The sequence below is a fragment of the Dermacentor silvarum genome, chromosome 9 (genome assembly GCF_013339745.2).
Source record: "Dermacentor silvarum isolate Dsil-2018 chromosome 9, BIME_Dsil_1.4, whole genome shotgun sequence".
NCBI classification, from domain to species: domain Eukaryota; kingdom Metazoa; phylum Arthropoda; class Arachnida; order Ixodida; family Ixodidae; genus Dermacentor; species Dermacentor silvarum.
Genome location: NC_051162.1, coordinates 139,802,784 through 139,824,086, shown reverse-complemented (window position 1 = coordinate 139,824,086; position 21,303 = coordinate 139,802,784). Strand labels below are relative to the sequence as shown.

General features: G+C 47.6%; 1 protein-coding gene across 1 annotated transcript; it reads right to left on the bottom strand.

Moving 5' to 3' along the window:
• Nucleotides 1–924: 924 nt before the first annotated feature.
• On the bottom strand, nucleotides 925–11,095 carry LOC119463944 (thyrotropin-releasing hormone-degrading ectoenzyme-like). The gene is made up of 5 exons (XM_049655438.1): nucleotides 11,064–11,095; nucleotides 9,602–9,797; nucleotides 4,914–5,050; nucleotides 2,379–2,610; nucleotides 925–1,217 (listed from the first exon to the last, which is right to left on the bottom strand). Exons 1-5 carry the CDS (start codon nucleotides 11,093–11,095, stop codon nucleotides 984–986), a joined length of 831 nt encoding a protein of 276 aa, XP_049511395.1. The 3' UTR covers nucleotides 925–983.
• Between the last annotated feature and the right edge of the window lie 10,208 nt (nucleotides 11,096–21,303).

Below are 21,303 nucleotides of genomic sequence, written 5' to 3'. Positions count from 1 at the left end.
TTCTATATTTTATATCAGCAACTACACGCGCGCATGTGACATCTCCAGTCTGAATTCGAGTAGCTGCACTGGCAGCCATGTAGAGTTATTTCTGAGGTTGCTGTCACCCACAAAAACAAGAGCGATTTTTTTGTCGCCTACCCCTCCCCCCTCAGTTCACCTCCTAATTTTCTAGGTCCCCAAGTTGGCAGGTATGCAGTATGTTACGGACGTCTAATCACAGCTGAAATAGATTTTTCCCGAAATTCATCATTCTTTTTAAATCCGATGTGCAATATCAAGGTACAAATAACATTTCAACAAACAGTGCGCATTAGGAACATTTTTATAAAAGTTGTGTGACGTTGCATATTGCAAACATTTTTCAATAATTTCGCAAAATTGCTACAAATTCATAATATTTAACGTCGCATTTAAGAAAAAAAGAACAAAGTATTCTTTGAATTCGTTTTTAATGAAAGAAGTGTCCAGCACACAAAAACACGCGAAATGTTTGCGAAACTGTCGAATTGCGTCAATGTCCGTTCTCACGCATGGTTACGCGCCATTTCGTGAATTACAAGTGCCATCACGTGCCGAACAACTAAACGGCCCGCCGGAGTAACCTAAACACAAATTGCTTAAACCATCTAAGGTTCTTCTGCGTGTACTCAAAGCGAGCTACGCGAACGCTTTCTCATACCACGCTCATTAGAATGCCGCATAAGAAAACAAAAATCCATACATCTGCCGATCTAGTAATCTCATATCACAAGAACGAAAAAGGTACAATTAAAAATAGCACTGACGTCTAATCAGTTATAGTAACAATCTTATCTAATTATAGTCTAATCAAATAATAACACGCAGAAATGTCAGCAACTGTAAAATAGTTCGAAATAACTCCAAGGCAGCTGCAAAAACAACCTTTAAATCGCGTTATAATTTCACCTTACGCAGTTGGCAGTCGCATTTGAAAAATACAAGTAAAAGAATTTGGCAATCTAGTGCCAAATTAGCGCAGTGGAGCGGGGCGTAGCGCACATGTTGAAATTGCAGCACGTTGTCCGGCGCATCGCTTGAAGGCATGCGTTGTCGGTGGGCGCCAGCTGGACGAGCATGCAGATCTCCTGGTTCCTCAGGTAGAAAGGCCGGTACTCGGTTCGACCAGAGAAGTGTTCCAAGGCCTTGAGGGCCGCCCGCGTGTACAACTGCCACACTGTGCAGCTCTGCTCTTTCTGCAGCAAAGTCCAACGTCACTTTTATGTAAACCTTGAACATGCTTCGTCAGAGAAGTCAGGTCTGTTATCACCGCAAACCCCCTGGGGCTTCAAGTTTCATTTCTAAGCGAGAATTGTACTATTTGCTCATGTACTAGCTGTCCAGTTTCTAATCGAGTGTTTAATCATGACTACGTTTGTTCAGGGAAAATTAATTTAAATAAATTGTGGGGCTTAAATTTAGGTCCCTACACCGCGATCTGATTATGAGGCATGCCGTAGGAGGGGACTGAGGATTAATTTTGATTGACTGGGGTTATGTGACATACATCCAAGTACGCGAGCATTCTTTTTTTTTGCATTTCGCCTCGATCCATATGTCACCGCTCTGGCCGGAAGCGAACCCACGACCTCGAGCTTGGCAGCGCATCGCTATGAATACTAAGACCACGGCGGTTGGGTTGAGTAAAATAAGCCAAGTGTTTTAGCGCCCATGCCCTCTATATAGATGATATTCAGTATTCAATGTGGAATACAAATGGGAGCTACTTAATGACTGGCCATGAGGAGAGAAGAAAGAACGCATAAAAATGGGACAGCGCTACGTCATGTTCTTATATCATTGTTCTCGCGGCGCTCTTTTAATCTTGTTTTAATTCAATGCAGGCGCTTCTTTTATTATGGCTCTGTTTCCGCGCTATATTGCTATTTTCATGAAATAGTCAAAGTAGGCGTTTTATATCCTTGCTCGATTCCATTCACAATTTTCTTTTAAACACCTCTAATGAGTATAGCTTTCTGCTTTCCTCGACTACGCTTCCCTTCTCTTGGTACCCATTCTGTAACTCTAATGGTACACCGGTTACCCATCCTACTCATTACATGGCCTGCCCAGGTTCATTTTTTCTGCTAATGTCAATTAGGATATCGGCTATCTTCAATTGCTCTCTCCTCCACATCGCTCTCTTCCTGTCTCTTAACATAAGGCCTAACAAGAGGTGATGAAGTTAGGAAATTTTCAGGCGCAAGTTGGAATCAGCTAGCACAAGACAGCAGTGGTTGGAGGTCGCTGGGAGAGGCCTTCGTCCTGCAGTGGACATAAATATAAGATGGTGATGATAATGTATGAGTATAGGTGAGGTGCCTGACGCTCACACTGTAGCTGATGACAGGACGCACCTGCAGATACGTGAGCAGTCCCACGAGGGCATCGATGGACACCATCCGCCTCACGGCCAGCGCGACCATGTCGTCGAGGAAGAGCGCCCTGGCGGTCTCGCCCAAGACCGTGTGGTTTTTCAGCAGCTGGCTCGTCAGGAGGGCCACGTTGTTCGCGTCGTATTGGACGCGGAAATAGGACACCGTGGCGGTGTTCACAAGAAACCACGACGAGCTCAGGTCGCGCGCCACGCTGGAACATAAAATGCGCGGGCAGCTTATTGCAGCTGTTGTCAAATAACGGGATGTAGCAGGCTGTCTGTTACCAGTGTTTCAACATACAGTTAGGGAAGTGGCACGGGATCGTTGGCATGTCATCAAAACGCAGACGGGGGCCCAAGAGGAGGGCGTGAGGACAGTTGTGCAACAATGTTCGCTTCCTCTTGGAGCTAAAAGAAACCATAGCAGCAAGGGATGCCTATTGTACGGCCATGTACAGAGCTGAAAGACATACTTGCAGCACATAGGAGACGCACACAAAGTGCAAACGTCAGGCTATTTTAGAATAGGGACCCCCTATCTTTGGGGCCCCGATTAGCGTCTCGCCACAGCGCAGGCGCCGAACCCGAGCAGTATCTTTGGGTTTGTGTTCTCGCACGCCCCTGAAGTGAAATTTCAAAAATAGCGTGGGTGCCCAAAACGTCCCAAACCTGTTTTGCGTCGTGTCAACTCCGCCACGAACATCTCAAAAACGCGTCAACGCCTCTTCATTGAAATAATTAACTGTCAAGTACACTTTTTATCCTGTAAAATGTTACAAATTGCAAAATTTCATGGATATTTTTTCCTCGGGCATAATGTTTTCATTTTCCTTCCGCGTTCAGGAAGGGTACTGCAATCCAATGACGCTAACGCAAGTCAGTAACCCTATTCTAAAGCACCTTCCGGGCGCGGCAGACCGCGAACGCAATGCGTTCGAGTCCCTATTCTAAACCCCCCTATAGACGACGACACCGGGCGGCACTTCCAAATGATTTAGATAGTGTGCAGACCCGCGAAATAATAGGCAAGTACAAGCAGTCTAGTCACAATACTTGAGACAACCAGTCGTCGAGCAATCTCGTCTCCGATTTATATAACAGAAGCGATGTATCACTGATACAGCTAGAGTTTTTATTAGATAGTACGCTTCCGTAAACTCACGCGCGGTCTGATTCTTGCTTCTGCCGAGAATCTTCGTCTCACCAAAGCGTGGTTAACACATGCAGGTATTTTCACTGTGCTGGCAAATGCACAGCGCGGTTCGGTTTTTCATAAGATTTAGGTCGTGTTTCCTGGCTCGTTCATTGATACAGCGCCCGCTCTGTCCGACGGGGGACTTGCCGCACGCAAACGGAATTCCATCCACATGCCCAGCGGCATATTTACCGCTTGTGGCGCCATGTTTGTTTCCGCAGCCTTGCCGGCTGGTTTCATCTCGAGTGGTTCGGAAGCAGAGCTGAGCTAGCTTGACGGGGCCAGAAAAGGTAATGGGTACGCCATGCCAGCCTGCGGCCTCCTTGAGGTTAGATGTGACCTTATGAACATAAGTGATCATAAGGGGTCATATATTGCACGTGCGTGTATGTGCCGATTTATTCGTGGGTTTGCACCATAGATAAATCAGTTTGAAGTACCGGCCGTGTCGTCGTCTTTGCATCTACATTTTTGTGCATGTCTTATTTGCGGCAATGGCGTTTTTCAGCAAACACTGAATAGGCCAAGAAGCAGTTCTATTGAAGTACAGAGTGCGCTAATCACGTGATATGTCCTTTCTCTGAGCAGGGTTCACAGGCACCTATCGATGTAATGAAAGCCCAAAGAATATTTGAAGCATAGTGGTGTATAGCAGTATTTTTGTTTTTATAAGTAAATCATGATTCCTTTTTTTTACTGTGCTCCATGCAGTGTAAACGTATGCAAAAGTCTGTCGAAGATGTTAAGGCCTGATGATCTTCCCTGCTCCGAGCAATACGCTGCATATCATTGTTCATTGTTTCTAACAAGAGCACACCATCGAAGAACTGTGAAGTGCGTTCTGAAACGCTTTTAGCCTTGGATATGCATAATGAACTGCATGTGCTCGAGAGCACAGCTGTCAAAATCTGCACTAGAAAATGTCCAATAGCTTGTAAGAACACACTAGAGAGCTTCCGGTATTTTATCCCAAATTCCGCAAGGCAACTGCAAATCATACCCAGAATGCCACTGGCAAATATGCACGTTATGTTTTTTATTCTTCAGGAAGAGTTTGCAGTTGGGTTAGTTGATGCTTGGTAATTCTAAAACAGTGCACTGTCTTCGTCGTACTCCTCTTTCGCTTTACTTCAGACCTGTGCTGTCTTTTTCATACCGTAGAACTTTTGACACTTACTGTGACAGTCATGAAAGATGATGTTCAGCATTGCTTACTTGTATAGCACTGAGACCTTGGCACTCTGCCGGCACTGCACTATTCAACCCAGCCAGACATGTAATCAAACGCTTGACACCGTGTGATGTTTCAGCGGTGCTCACTTGTAGCGCTGGATGGTCCCTCTGAACCAGAGAGCGCCTTTTTCGGGCACCCGGGTGCCTCCCTGAACGTCCAGCACGAACGGCACCGCCCACACGAGCGTCTCGTTGCACTCAACGTCGTCGAAGCAGTGCCAACCCTGCGGGCGCCATTTTTGCTTCTCAAATGGCGTAATCTTAGCACTAATTTCTCATTCTTGGCACTAATCTCTAAGTCGCCAAGTGCACATTTTTTGCATTAAACATTTGCCTAGACAATGACGTCACCAATCATGTTTGAAATGAAGATGAAGTGCTGAGGTGCTCACATGGTGGAGACGAAGCCGTAAAAACAATTGACAGGTGCCATGCAATAAGCAGTTTGAAGCTTATCGCTGCCCCCCCCCCTTCCTTGTCTCCTGTTTCTTCTTTTTCTTATACGAAAAGGATACGAAGTGCCAGCTGCCCATGCTGGATCTCGTCTCTTGCGCAAGGCTTCATCAAGAGAGTAACGTCTACTTTTTTGCATGTCGTCAGATAAGACAACTGTACTCGTACACGCTGATTGCCGAAATGACTGTGCCGCCATTATAGCTTGCCAAACTGCCTCGCGGGAAAAGATAGCCTGATGATTATGAAAAAAACAGGTTACACGCCAGTTCGTCGGTGGGAAAGCTAGTAAGAGAAGTCTGGTACACGAGCGTTTTTACAATTTTACGTTTTACAATTTTTGCAGCTTATATATGCTCCCGCAGGGAGCAGAGTTGCGCATAACTTTTCCGGCGCCGCTCGCACCGCTATTCGTCGAACGCTATCACGTGGTGCAAAATGACGTTAACTGTTCAACTGCACCACTGCGAAGCCAACTTTACGGGCGCGCCGCTGACTCGTCGTTTCCGTCAGTGCCATCGGCATTGCAATCAGCGGACCGGCGAGCGTACGTCGAGCCAACGCCTCCACTAGAAAGATACTATTTGTCGCCGCCCCGTTTCAAAGGGGATGCCAATAAATCATCATCATCATCATCATAGCCGTCCTGCTTTAGTTGCGTTCGGTTGTCAAGAGATGGCGCCAGCCATTTCCCTATCTCCGTCAAGGGGGTTGGGGTACAGTAGATGGGGTGGTGTTGTGTCGTGGCGGTAGCGGCGTCGGCGGCCATGCGGTGGTGTGCGCATGCGCGCATGTGTGTTGAGAGCGACCACCGCAAAGATCGCTAGCTACCACCTCAAGTTGATAGGAGGAAAGGGGGGAAGGTGAGGGCAGCAGGTTTCTGGCGCACGCGGCAGGCATCTTCCTATAGGAGGCATTGGTTGAGCGTGAGTTTCACTTATCGGCTGCGGGTTGCAGGTGCGTTATTCCATGATATTAAGTCAAGGGCCTTACGGGAATGATACGAAACACATCATATTGACACTTGTATTCCAGTATAACGGGGTGCAGCGCACTAAAGTGCACACACCGCACGGAACGTTGCAAAGCTTTTCACGCGGTGCCGGGCGGACACTAGATGTGCGCCTGCGACTGGTATGGCTACTGCGTATGGGCCGGGCCGGGCCGGCCGGCTCCGAAGAGGCTCCAGGGTATGCGAGGGGAACTCGCCTTGTTTACACGTAAAGCTACATTTACCTCGTGTAACACCGCTGTTAACGCGCAGATGTGTACGCCAGGCATGAGAGGTTGTTCACTTTCACGATTCTTGGCGTATATGTGCAGCGCGACCACGGTGTAAGCGCGACATAGACGCGCAGCACAAAGTATGAACGACACATGTGTGTCGCGCTGCACATATACACCTAGAATGTTAACCTACCAACTCACCCAGTTCGCTGTGTTGCTTGTACGATTGTTCTGGTATATGTGGGTCTGGAACAGTCTGTTCCGAACAGAGTAAATACTAGCAGATACAATTTGCCCGCTGCACCTTGGCTTTTCTTTACACTTTTGTTTTTGTCAGCATTCTGATTTTCCGTGTAACGTTGGTTGATGCGCTGGTGTTCATTGTTTTGTAGTAAGCGAAAACCTCAGGCGCTCGCGCTTTTGAGACAGCTGTGATAGCTTCAGCATTTACCGCCCACAATGCCTTGCTTGTTCGATCGGCCTTAGTCTAAATGAGGAATGTAATTCTGTCTCGGTGTTTAATAATCGCTGTGTTATAGTGGATTGATCTTAATGTCGTGCAGTCTCATGTTGGGAAACAGGGTCATGTATAGGCATACATATGGTTGTCATCTGCACTAATTCGTTCTTTCTATATTAACAAGACTCACGGGCTTCTGCTATATATGTATCAGACAAAGCACAGCTGTTGAATATTGCAGATGTTTCGGCGGTGGTGTTTACTTATCAGTGAAACTGCTTTTATGCAGGAACACTTCACAAAAGACTAGTTTGAGCATGGCCTACAAAAAAGAAACTGTCTGAAGCCAGAGGCTGTTTTCTGTGGGCGGAAGTGGACTGAACGCACTGTTGAATGGCATAAGTTTTCCTTGCCTCTGATGCAATAGGTCGCAAAGCTTTGTAACCTAGCCTTGCGGCGAAAGCCTGCTTTAATGGTTTTATTGACTTGATACAGTGTCTTAAAATACTGGTTCTTCGGCGCTGATGAAGTATTAAGAGATGAAGAAAATGTATGATCGTATTACCGTCTGTAATGTGTGCATAATTACTTTGCAACTTAGTCATCATGATGTGATTAGTGCAATAAAAATAACCTGTTGTTACTCTTAATAGCATGTTGCCCTTTCCTGTTGCTTTGAATTCTGCCCCCTAAGCTTCAAGAACCAGCACTATTGCCCTGCTGCTAGCAGACATTAGTCATTCATTCCCTTGTACCAAATAAACTTGATCTAGAAGCTCCTGCATCTTAAATCTTTTTCTACTCGCACATTTGCTACTATGAAGCAGCTGTTTAGTGTGCGGTATGAATGAATCGTAACAATAAGCTTTGCATAAAGTGTGCGCATGTCAACGTTTGAAATGCGTTTCACTCTACGTGTCTGCACCGCATATACAGGGTGTTTCAGCGAACACTTTCAAAATTTATTTAAGGTTGCCTGTGGCAGATAGCCCAGTTCTAGTTAATGAGCTGGTCTACTCGAAGATGCGGACATTAGTTACACAAAAAATTGAAATGCATAATCGACTAATCAACAAAAATTCACTAATTAAGATTTTAACTGATTACCTGATGGACCATATTGCAATTTACAAATTGTAGCCATGGAGTTCGCAAGGCGGATCCACTAAGAATTCATTCTCAGGATGACACCAGTTTCGAGATAATAATTCCCGAACTTTGCGGAGAAATCCATTCGCGTTCCAATTGATTTTGTGCTTGAATGCATAAAGCGACGTTTTGTTGAGAACCCTACTGGAACGTCAATGCATTTCTCCGCAAAGTTCGGGAATTATTCTTGAAACCGGTGTCATCCCGACAATTCGTTCCAAGTGGATCCGCCTTGCGAACTCCACGGCTGCAATTTGTAAATTGCAATATGGGCCCTCAGGTAATTAGTTAAAAACTTAATTACTGAATTGCTGTTAATTATTTGAATATGTATTTCAATTTCTTGTGAAAGTGATGTCCGCCTCTTCGAGTAGACCAGCTTATGAACTGGAATTGTGCCATCTGCCACAGGCAACCTTTAAGAATTTCGCGGCAGTGCACTGCCGCGAAATTCCGCGCGCCCACACCATGCCCATTCAGGACAAGAGGAAAGTCTGTTGTGATGCGACCCGTCGTGTCATTTCGTTCCGCCCATGCAGGCGGCGAAGTGCTCCTGTGGACACCTGTTCGAGTGCCAGGGCTCTGTGAAAAAGTTCTTCACAGGTATCGCGGCCAATATACCATGCTTGAAAGAACATCTGCCGTGAACTATCGCGTAGCCCCTGTTACCTCGGTTACTGACCGCCGTTGCCGCAGCACTGAAATTGGTCACGTCTCGCCTGAAGCCGTATCTTCGGCGTTCCGACCGTTTCTGACTCGCTGCCTTACCGGCCGCTTTCGTGAGAGGGGGAGGGGGGGGGGGGTTAATGTGAGCGCTAACTGTGCAGTTCATCATCGTCTTCATGTGTATATACCCATCCTCATAATCATCATCATTTTCTCGGGTTGGTGTTCGTGGGCTGTCTCGCGCTGTGTGACAATACAAGAGCTCTGCCTTCGTCCCGGGCGTCGTCTCACTATATATATATATATATATATATATATATATATATATGTTCAGATAATCATTTCTGAATATATCTGGTCATGCGCCACTCACGTACTTCGCTGTGGTGGCGCGAGATGGCACAGTGTGTCCAGAGGAAAGGCCAAGAAAGGAGCCTGGCTCCTCAAACGCCCATACATGACGCTTCCTGCGTTGGCACAACGGTGGGTCCCCACTTGCTTCAATGCTAATCGCATTAACGTTGAAATTCGTGGTGAGATGGGTTCTGCCGGAATATTGCGGTGAATATGGGCTCAAGTCTGCTTATTGCAAACTCATGTTATACGGGGCCTTGTATAAAAAACTCAATTTTCTGTCGAGGTATTGGAAGCTTGTGGGTGTTAGACTTTTTCAAATATTTTAGAACAGACATCAGCTGTATCTATATACTCGCACCCAATGGGCCTATCAAATAATCGAAACCACCACTTCGCGATGGTGGGAAGCACCAGCATAAGCTGGCCCCACACTGGCCTCTAGTAGACTGCTTCGTATACTGGCCTGCTTCAGGACAAGCCCGGGTCCACTGTCGTCGTGTACCCAGAGCACACTAAGCAAGGGGTAACCTCCGTAGTCGGCCCACGTATCCATGTGGCGAGACAGCAGCCCCGAAAGATCCAGAGTCCGCCAGAGGGCCGCACCGTCGGCCACTCCGTACTCGTTCTCCTTCAGGTATCGCCTGATGCCCGAGTCTATCCTGCACAAACAGCAAGGATGTGTGTCCGTGTTGATGTCAAACTTGACGCTTACACACATTGACAATGACAAACACGTTTACCTACCAGAAACACCGTTAAAAGAATGTACTAGCAAAACGTGAATGGATGAAGCAGCACTGAGGACGACTTTTTGTGACAACGTCGGCAACTATATACGGCGTGTTAGCAGCGTTCTCGTGCCACCACTGTCTCGGCATGTTAAAAAAAATGACAGTAGATCCACGAGGTGAATGATGATGAGTGGGCGAAGCTCCGGAGGGAATCATCGGATCTCCCGCTTAAGGGGACGCTAGCACAAACGCGTTAGAAACGTGCAGTACTCTCTAGTAAGGGGGAGGGGCCACAACGTCTTACGCAGCCATTTACACAAGCCTGAACGTGCACCGCGTTTGCCGACGCCATCACATGACTGCTGAGAGAGTATACCCCCCGTATTCATAAACGCTCCTCGACTTGAACTTGACTTGCCACCGCCTTGGGCAGCGCGTTCGAAACGCGTTGAAGGTGGAGAGGCCACAGCGTCTTACACCAGCTTCTTACACGGGCCGTAACGCGCTAGCACAAACGCGTTAGAAACGCGCTAGAAACGCGGCCTTTCGTTAATGTTGGGTATTTATAGCCATCGTGGTGCGTTTGTCCATGTCCGCTTCGTGGCGTAGTCATTCTGCTCCCGGTCACTGACGCGTGCGGACGCAGGATGGTTGGCTCCGAGCGAGCTGCGACAGCGGTCGTCAACGGCCGTGGTAGCCCGTCGTTTTCCGTGCCCAAGGACGACAGGATTATTTTGCCCAACGTTTCATCAGGTGAAGCTATGAAGCGTGCAGTCATGCTGCACTGCGACATCTCAAGTCGTCCATATCGCATCGAAGACTTTCGAAAGCCCTTACAAGACGCCGGCGTCATCAAGGACGTTGCTGTAATAGGTGCCTACCAGATGTCCCACGTCTGGCTCGTTAACCTGCGGACGGATGAAGCGAAAAAGAAGCTTATAGAAGCATAAAGGTTGGTCGTCAAGGATCGTCTTTGCATCGTCATCGATCCCAACAGGCAAGAGGTGCGTCTGAAGTTGCATTGGGTGGCTTTGGATGTCACGAGCGATAACATTCGGAGGGCATTCAGTGAATACGGCGAAGGAAGTGACCAATGACAGGTGGAAAGCGGAGGGCTTCGAATGTGCTGACTCACTGACAAAGTTTGTGCGATTGTTTTTGAAAGAGGGTATAGCACTGGACAACATTCCGCACCAGATGCGCCTGGGCAGCGGTACAGTGCTCATTGTGGCGCCAGGACGAGCCCCTCTTTGCCTTCGTTGCAAGCACACGGGTCATATACGGCGTGATTGCAGGGTACCGAAGTGCGCCGAATGTCATGCGTTTGGCCATGGACAGGAGGCATGTACTCGCAGCTACGCCAAAGCCGTGGGCAGATCTACAGTTGTAGACCAAAGCGAGCTTGTCATGGACGAGGAAGAGGCAGAGCAAGCTGCGGCACCTGCGACAGCCGACAAGAACGGAACCGATCAGGGAGCTGACAAGGAAGTCCGCGTCTCGGGGCTGCAGACGCCGGCCACGACGGTGTCCAGCGTTGGTGAGCACCAAGAGACTGCTAAAACGAACGCGGTTGGCGTTGGTCCGGTGCTCCAGGATCAGGGCCCCACGGGAGAGTCCTCGGACGCGACCAGCATCTCTCAAGCGCAGCAGGCAGCAATCATAAAGCCAGCGGTCGACGAAAGTGCTTTGGGAAATATGGACGCGGAGACAACCCCGGCAAAGCGTCGCCATGACGACGTGAGTGCGGTGTCGCAGGAGGAGCGTCTGAGACAGGTCGAAGCGTCGCTGGAAGCGAATGGGGTGAAGAAGAAACCTCGCAGCGCCGTTCGGACGCGCGCGTCGTCCCTGACAAGGGGCGGCAAGGAGGTGAACTCTTAGACGCCTCTATGGCGACTGCACAAAGCGTCGAGATGGGAAATGAGGGCGTCTTGCCGGCGGTCTCGTCCGGCAGGAAAATTGTGTCGTTGGAAAGGTCCCTGCGCGTAGGAACAATTAATGTACGAGGATTAGCGACTAAAAGAAGGCAAAATCAGTTTATCGTATTGCGATGGAACAAGAATTGGACATAATCGCAGTGCAGGAAACTAAAGTTCAAGGCGAGGACCAGACCGACGGCATGTTACGCCCGATCTCGGCGCATTATAGTGTGTGCGTCAGTCATGCGGTGGGGACATCAGGAGGGTGTGTATTATTGGTGCGTAGTTGCTTAGGTATTGTTATACAGTCTGTTATAAGTTGTCCATCAGGCCGCTTTGTAGTTTCTGACTTTGTTTTTGCCGGCAATGAATGGCGCGTGTTTTGTTTGTATGCTCCAACTGACGTAGCACAGCGTCTAGATTATTTCGGCCGCATTAGTGAGTATTGTAACACTGATCGTATACTGATCCTTCTCGGCGATTTTAATTGTGTATGCTCAGCACGAGACAAAACGAGTACTACGCCGCACCGTGAGACTAGCATGATAAAGTTAATGGATATCATCAACGATTTCGCTCTGGAAGATGTGGGAGAATGTATTACCAGTGGGCATAATGTCCAATTCACGCATTTTCAAGGTTCTAGTCACGCACGCTTAGATCGTGCATATGTGTCGCTGGATATTGTGCCTCTGTGTAAGGATTATTGCGTAACACCCCTCTCCTTCACTGACCATTGCCTCGTGATGTTTAGCATTTGAAGCAAAAAAGAAAGAAAAGGAAAATTTAACTGGGATTCATGGAAAATTAATAATAAACTACTTGATGATGATGTTTTCAAAACTTTAGTACATGAGGGCATACAAGAACTGTACCGTGACAGTAATTCAGAAGCTGGGCCGAAATGGGAAATATTTAAGCAAAAAATTAAAATGAAAGCTGTAGAAAGAAGCAGCATACTTAAACATGAAGAACGTATTCACGAGAGACTGTTACGTTCAAACTTGCAAACTCTTGTCAAAGAAGAGTGTCTAACGCCTGGAACCTTTAAGGGAGATATCCGTGCGGTGAAAGAAAAATTGGAGTTGTTAGACATGGAAAGATTTCGGGGTGCAATTATAAGAGCGAGAGCAGAGAAAACGGTAATGGCCGAAAGGCCTACAAAGCGCGCACTAGGGACGGAAAAAAGTTACGCGCAACGTAATACAATTGCAGAAATAACATACAATGGTGCCTTGACAAGTGCTAAAGACGAGATTGAGAAAGCCTTTTACGAGTATTACAGTGCTCTGTTTTCTTTAGGTACGGTAGATATCGACCACTTCAAAAGCGAATTTTTGGCGTTCATGCCACAATTAGATGACGAAACAAAGGATAGATTGCAGCTTTCAATCTCGGTAGGAGAGGTAGAGAAAGCAATCGAAGACCTAAATCCCGGGAAGTCCCCTGGCCCTGACGGGCTAAGTGCGGCTTTGTATAAAACCTTCACGCGAGAAATATCTCCGATATTGGGGCGCTTATTCAATGAGGCCTTTGAGTTTAAATCTCTGCCTCCTTCATTTCTCACTTCCCATACCATTTTTATTCCGAAAACGAACGATTCTATCAAACTTCGGCAGGTATCAGCCTATCGTCCTATCAGTCTGACAAATGTTGATTACAAAATTTTTATGAAAATAGTGGCTAGAAGGTTGCAAAGCGTAATAAAAGAAATAGTGGGCCCGCATCAAACATGCGGAATAAAGGGCAGAAGCATCTTTACCAACATTCACAAAGCGAGGTGTGTATTAGAGTGTTGTGACGTCATGAAGGGTGCAGTTGCGATGCTCCAGATTGATTTTGAGAAGGCATTTGACCGCGTGCCACATGACTTACTTATAACTGTCTTAGAACATGCAAATGTTGGCACAGTAATAACTGAAGCTGTTCGTATGGCGTACAATGGTTGTAGTACCAGGCTCATTGTTAACAAAGAAGTTGGAAATCTCATCCAAGTGCGTCGCTCAGTTCGCCAAGGTTGTCCTATTTCCCCTCTCCTTTTTTGCATGTTTATTGAAAGCTTTTGCCTAAGTATTATAAACCGCAGTACAATTAGTGGCTTCAGGCTACATGCATCTGAAGTACGCGTTCTGGCCTATGCAGACGATATAGGTGTTTTTGTTCAAATCTCGAAAGTATAGCGGAGGTTATTACCATTGTAAAACGTTTTTGTCAGGTAAGCGGCAGTGCAGTCAATTGGGGAAAATGTATTGGTTTTTGGCATGGCGATTGGGATCTCACGCCACAGTTTTTCCTAAATGTGCAGTGGGTAACAACCCCAGTGAAGTATTTAGGCGTACCCTTAGAAAATTACACCGACAGTGATCCCTATTGGAGGAGACAGACAGAAGAAATCCGAGAAAAGGCCGCAAAATGGAAGGGCAGAGATTTATCAATCTTTGCTCGTGCAACGGTTTGCAATTTGTTTTTCATTAGTAAATTGTGGTATGTGTTACAAGTGCTCTACTGTTCTCGAGTGAATGTGCAGAGACTTCATCGAGTTTTTGCCGTGTTTATATGGGGATCCACATGGGAACGAACAAGTCGGACGAACCTTTTTCGGCGTGTTCGTGATGGGGGCTTAAGCTTATCGCATTTATTTCTGAGACAGCTCGTAAATCGTTTTTTGTACCTTCGAGATGTTCAGGATCCTTTCCTGCGCACAGTTTGCCAGGTACGACTGGTCAGTGCTTTGCCCAACTTTGTCATCTCTTCCAATAAAATGGAAGGTCGACTACAGGGTTACCTTAAAGAGGTTGTTGAGTCGTGCCGCTTCCTGGAGGCCCGTTTCTCGATTGAATATTTAGGCGCAGTGTCTCGTAAAAATTGTATAATGATTTATGTGATATTGTTCTCCCAATTCCATTGTATCGGACTCATTTCTCGGGCGGAAAGTGGCGCAAGGTGCTGAAACGTGTAAAAAGCATGCCTGTGCGTCCTGGGGTGAAAACCTTCTTCTTTAAATTACATGCAGGCGTTTTGCCAGTCAAGACTTGGCTTTCTGATAAGGGATTCTTCGTTCCGTGGGGTGACCACTGTTTCTTGTGCCGGAAACCTGAAACTATTGAACACGTGTTCCTGGAATGCTGGGATGGCGTGTTCTTCTGGGATGTCCTGCAAAGGACCTTAAAGAAGGATTTCCCTTTGGATGCACAGGGAATAAGGTACCTAATGGTTGATAACGAGGATGGTTTTCCATATGATATTACAATGTTAATGGCTCTGCATAGTATCTGGACGTCACGCATGGCTGTTCGCCATGCAGACGTTGATGCTCGCCCTGCAATAGAGTACTTTCGCGAGTCTGTAATTTCATTTCTCGAAATGGAAAAAGTGAAAAAGTGTGTACCCGATTGGGTGCCCCGTATGGAAGGCTTGTTACACATGAAACAGTTCTAAAATTATGATTTTGTCACTACGTGGTTGACTGTTGTATCAATGCAATAAAGAAAAAAAAAAAGCTTCGTGGCGTAGTGGGCTAACGCCGCGCGCTCGGAAGCGAGGGGTCCCTGGTTCGATTCCGCGCTACGGACACAACTTCGGAATTTTTTTCTCATTTTTCTCAGGCTGGTTACACACTACTACTACTACTACTACGACGGGGACGGAACGGGTGCCACTATAAAGAGCTTCGCCCCTAAAATAAAACATTCAAGTGCACGTTCGCGGTACCTAAGCCGCTGCTGTGTACACGTGTGTAATGGAGGGCGTCGGGGTGACGCCACCCGTGGGCGACGCCTAACGGCCGCACGAGCGACGCGCCGAAGGAACGAGTCGCGACCTTTTGCCACTGATATACTTACGCGTTCATATTGTGAACTGATTTCAGGACAGATTTTATTTACACGTTGCGAGGGTACGACGCTCCACAAGGAGGCCTGACCGTCAAGGCGCATAGAGAATGGTGCAGCAAGGTGGCTCTTAAGGTCAGTCTATAGGGAAGCAAACCGAAACCCAAACAACACACAACGTGTTGACAGCAACTGTTGGCAGAGGCGTAGTCAACACGCCTACGGCGGCAACTCGGGAATGCAGTTTCTGCACTGAATGCTTCGAACGTTTTCATCAAACACGGAGTCGCAAGTCGCCGCCACCAATGATGCCACTCGCGCGTGCGAATTTCGGTGTTCCAGTACGCCTCCGCTGCACCGGGACGTACTGGAACACTGGGATTCTGCGCAACTCGTTTGGCGGTTTCGTGCTACAGGCCGGTGAATGACAATTTCTCCCCATTTGTGAACCTGGGAGAACCGGCACGGTCATCTGCCTCTAGACTCGGCTTTCAATGTCTATGGACCAACGCTGCAAAGGCGTTGGTCAACACGCCTGCTTCGGACCAACGCCGCAAAGGCGTTGGTCCCGGGTTCCTTCCACAGATCAGGACGAATTGTTCTGCAACTACGTGTGAAGCATTGTTTCTGAGATACCCGTATGAATTTCCGTTTTGGCTTCGTGCTACATTCGGGTAGATGATAATTTCTCCCTTTCGTGAATCTCCCACTACATTGCAGGCTTCCGAAGAATTGATTTGCCATTTCGCCCTTAGTATACACTGGCAAACACCTTGGCGTTACGCGGATATTGTGCGAGATTCTGACGATGGTGTCGCCACCTGTCCTTTTTAGGGGCGAAGCTCCTTATAGCGGCACCCGTTCGTCCCCGTCGTAGTAGGTAGCCACGTCTAGTTTTATGAATTGCTCAATAGATGGCGTTGTGTGTCCGTATATGTATGTATACCCATATATACATATAGATGTATACGTATATATAACCGTAAGCCGACTTCCGCTTCGGGTTCTACTTCCGGTTCCACTTCCGTTTCCACTTCCGGTTTCGCTTCCGGTTCCGGAAGCCAGCTTCCGGCTTCCGGAGAACGCTTCCGGCGTTTTATGAAAAAAAAATTCCGAAGGTTGGGTTCGTAGCGCGGAATCGAACCAGGGACCCCTCGCTTCCGAACGCGCGGCGCTAACCACTACGCCACGAAGCGCACACAGACACACGCACCACGATGGCAATAAATACCCAACATTAACGAAAGGCCGCGTTTCTAGCGCGTTTCTAACGCGTTTGTGCTAGCGCGTTACGGCCCGTGTAAGAAGCTGGTGTAAGACGCTGTGGCCTCTCCGCCTTACCTTCAACGCGTTTCGAACGCGCTGCCCAAGGCGGTGGCAAGTCAAGTTCAAGTCGAGGAGCGTTTATGAATACGGAGGGTATACTCTCTCAGCAGTCATGTGATGGCGTCGGCAAACGCGGTGCACGTTCCGGCATGTGTAAACGGCTGCGTAAGACTCTGTGGCCTCTCCCCCTTACTAGAGAGTACTGCACGTTTCTAACGCATTTGTGCTGCGTCCCCTTAAGCGGGAGATGGTGCAATTATAATGAAGGGCGCTGTTATAAAATAGGAATGACGTCACATATGGCGCGTGTCATTGCTAGAAGTCAATCTTTCGATTTAGTGAGGCGAGACTGGGCACGGAAGATTCACGGTTTACCGGTGATTCCCTCCGGAGCTTCGTCCACTCATCATCATTCACCCCGTGGATGTGCGTTTTTTTTTTCTCCTGGCTCAGCGCGCGCGGAGAGAAGAGAGGCGGGGGTCAGGAAGGGAGGGAGCTGGCGAGGAGCAGACCACGTGCGCATGTGCCGCCCTCCTTCGCCCTCCTGGTGGCCATGACTACGGCGCAGCAGGTTCTTGATACAAACCACGAACAACAAATTACGGCTGCCCTAAACAACTTCGCTGCTAAAAAGACTTTATCACATTAGGATGAAGACACGAACTGGTACCACGATACCATAGAGAAGCACGTAATACATGGTACAGTAGTGACATAAGACATGAAACCATACATTCATTTGACACTCCTAAGCAATAGGTATCCAGCATGCTCTGTCGACAGAGCTGCCCATCATAAAGCACAGCGGGACCTTGATAAGGGCTTACTTATTGACATTCCTCCGGTCGTTGAGTGCTGGCAGGAAAAATCTACAGTTTTTTTATGGGGGGGGGGGGGGGGGGGTGAGGTTGCCATACCAATAATGGCGAAGTAGGCAGCAATAATGTCCAAAGTATGCTAGATCACTTGGCATAGGGCTTCAGTCGTGTTCAGGCCTTCAGGGTGCGTCTGGTTCCGTCCAGGCACCGATATCATCGCCGTACAGTACGAAATACTAGTTTAGTTATTTCAGTAATAAAAGGGATTTTGTTGTGCCTCCTGAGCCAATTTTTATGAAATTGTCTCAAACAATACAGAAAGAAAGAAAGCCAAAATCTGATTATGAGGCACGCCTTAGTGAAGGACTACGGATTAATTTCGACTGCCGGGATTAAATCGACGACCTCGAGCTCAGTAGTGCAACGCCCTAGCCATTGTACTACAGCAGCGTGTCAAACCAATTACTAATCACTTTGTGCAGGAATATACCCTCGATGACCAGGTGAACAAGGTGTTCTAGCATCTCTGAATGTGGAATGGCGTTTGGTCTTTGCAGGGTTAATTGGTAATATCTGCGATGGCAACATACGTCACGGGGCATAGGTCGGCAAGCATCGCGAAGACCAGCGTGGTGCGGACAGAGCCGCTATCCACGCCATTGTCTTCGTAGTCCATGGCCTTGCGGCGGCCCAGGAGCCGCAACCGGTCCACGCTCTCGCCGAGGCCCAGGTGTTGAAGAATCTGGCGCTGGAACAGGTACGCCAAGGATTCGGCAATCCATATGTCCTTTAGGGCACTGCAGTGCGTGGTTACGGCTCCATTAAGTCTGGGCCACTTCCAACAATATCACGAAAGTTTAAGTTTCCTCCGGAAGGCGAATTATTGATAGCGATAGCAAAGCATAGCATGACTAGACGAAGTAAACTTGGTAGCTTCATTTGCCGAATAAATTACGGTAAACGTTTGCTTCCTAATTAAATTGACAACCATGGTGCTACGCATGCACAGGAGAACATGAACAGATCTCACTAGACGACCGCGAACACTTGCAGTCAACGCTGGCATGATAAAGAACACCGACCTGGCAAAGCAAACATCTCGTGCTGCCTTCCGCTTCAACGCATCTACGAAACGTAAGATTACGCGACCTGCAACACTGGCAGCGCGGTAACAAAGCGCACGTGAAGCGCCCAGCCGTCACGGCTCGCCCAGGCTTTGCACTCTCTGCAGATTACCTCCAAGATGCGGTGGGCGGGCTGCGTATGATTCATCCCTCGCCGACAACCATGCGCAGCCAGGGCTGGGATAGACGAGGAGACACGGGACGCTCACCTGCCACCCTAGCCTGTACTGGATTCCGATACCACTCACTTTACATTACCTCTCGCCTGTGCCCTTGCACGCACACCAGCATCACGTGACCTCCAAGATTAAGAATCCCCCTATAAGAAAGTACAAGGTACAGGCGATTCTCACTTTTTCCTAGACTATTCTCATTTTAAAACCGCCATCGTCAAACTTAACGTCAAACAAAGGACAGACATAGGATATATTAGTGGCCTGGTTTGTAGGCGATCGCTATAGAGGCAACGCATCAGTATACGGAAGTATGAACTATGAACACCTTGTACTCAGTGCTTGTATTTGGTTCTGTGTTTGCACATGTGTCTACAAGTGCATTGTAACCAAAATGACAAAGCACCGGTAAAATCTGCAAGAGCAATTGGAGCTTTAACCAGCCCGTATATGAGTAGTTCAAGCCATGTTTATGCTTATTAATGGTTGCGGAATGGGTTCCTGTTGACGATGCTCAAATTTTCAAGAAATTAGCATGCACAGGTTCTTGCCATGCTGCGAGATACTGCAGCAAAAAGAGATGCGTATTGCGGCACATATCTCGGCCTTTTTCGCAATAAGCTGACATGTAGCTATATGCGCTTCCCTGTACTTCACACCTGACCTCCGTTTCAGCCATGAAGAGAGCTTCTATTGGTATGATTAGAGTGCAAAGTACACTTGTGAATTTGTCATTTTCTAGACACCCCTAACCACAATTCTTGCTCACTAAAGGCCGACTCCCTGACGATGTCGACCGTTGCGCTAAATTTGGAGCACAAGCATCAAAAACCATCCAATGCCGAGTCCGCAAAGCTTTTTCTTCGTAACAGTTGTTTTGCCTTGCGCTTGACCAAGCCCTTTCGCTAACTATACGTCACACATCACGACAGGCTGACAGCTGTCTTTACGAAACCTTCTAGCGTAGTAATTTTGGCGTGTGTGCGTGTGCGCCCGAACGCAGGCCAAAATTCTTCCGACAACTTGTCGGAAAGGAGATTGCGCGTACATGCTGTTGGAACTAAGTGGAACCTTGTTGCATACGGTTGCTGTCAAGACAAGCGCTGCTTCAGATCACTCATGGAATGTTGCCAAGTGTCCATCATTTAAAGGGTACTAAAGAGATGTATTTAGTCAGCTACATTGGTATCCGTTGCACACTAATTGTACTAATGGAAGCCCAAGACAGGGTTCAAAAACATTCTTGCCATGATGTAAAACATGATAAACAAGAGGGGACGAAAGAAAAACACAACGAGAGGCGACACCACCTGAAAAATTATCTCAGCAACTCTTCATGACGTCATGAATTTTCACGGCTACTGCACGGCATTCACAAGGCTTTTCGTTCGTAAGTACACGTTGTCATCGGCAGCTAGCTTCACTAATGGTATGTCCAGCCTTAGCATCGCAGAAATTTTGTTTTATGAATAATTCTAGCGTAAAACTACTTCATGAATATGGACCCGGAGAGTAAAAGATATGCCATTCGTAAGAAATGTACAAGCTGCACCTGACATTGCTTGGGAGCTCATCAGGAATAAAAAGCTCTCAAAATAGGTTAAAATACGCAGCAAAAATTTATGGCGATAAACCAAGGTATTCAGATCCGCTGTTCAATGGCGGAATCCTGAACAATACATAAGCTTTGGGCATTATTTTCCCCAATATTATTTATCGTTCACCGATAAAGAAAGATGATTAGGGCTTTGGAGGAGAAAGATTAAGTAAATTCGGAGGTATTACGTGCCGAAACCACGATCTGATTGCCAGGCATGCCGTGGCGGGGGGCTGCGGATTAACCTTGAGCACCTGGGGTTCGCACTAAAGGACTGTTTCACCATGCTAAACTGATGTAGTCAGTCAGTGACGACCTAAGAACGCAGTTGCAATTGCACTACTGTATAACACGAAGAACTTGTGTAGGCGCGCCAGCCAATAAGGTTCAGTCCATTATCTGAAGGAAAACTTATTCCAATATCGGCGTCTCTCAGGAACTATATTTTACCGCGTGGAGGCACAGACAGGAGGTGCTGTGCGGTTTCGTGGCCGGAGCTCGTACTAGATTCATGCCCTGTCGCTGACTATTGCGTTTCCCTTTAGTGTAGCTTATAACGCCGGTGACCACGAAGACCGGCTCACCGAGGCGTGGCATACGCGACGAAAAACTGAAGGACGATGTGTCGGACGACCGTGACGATCCAGCTG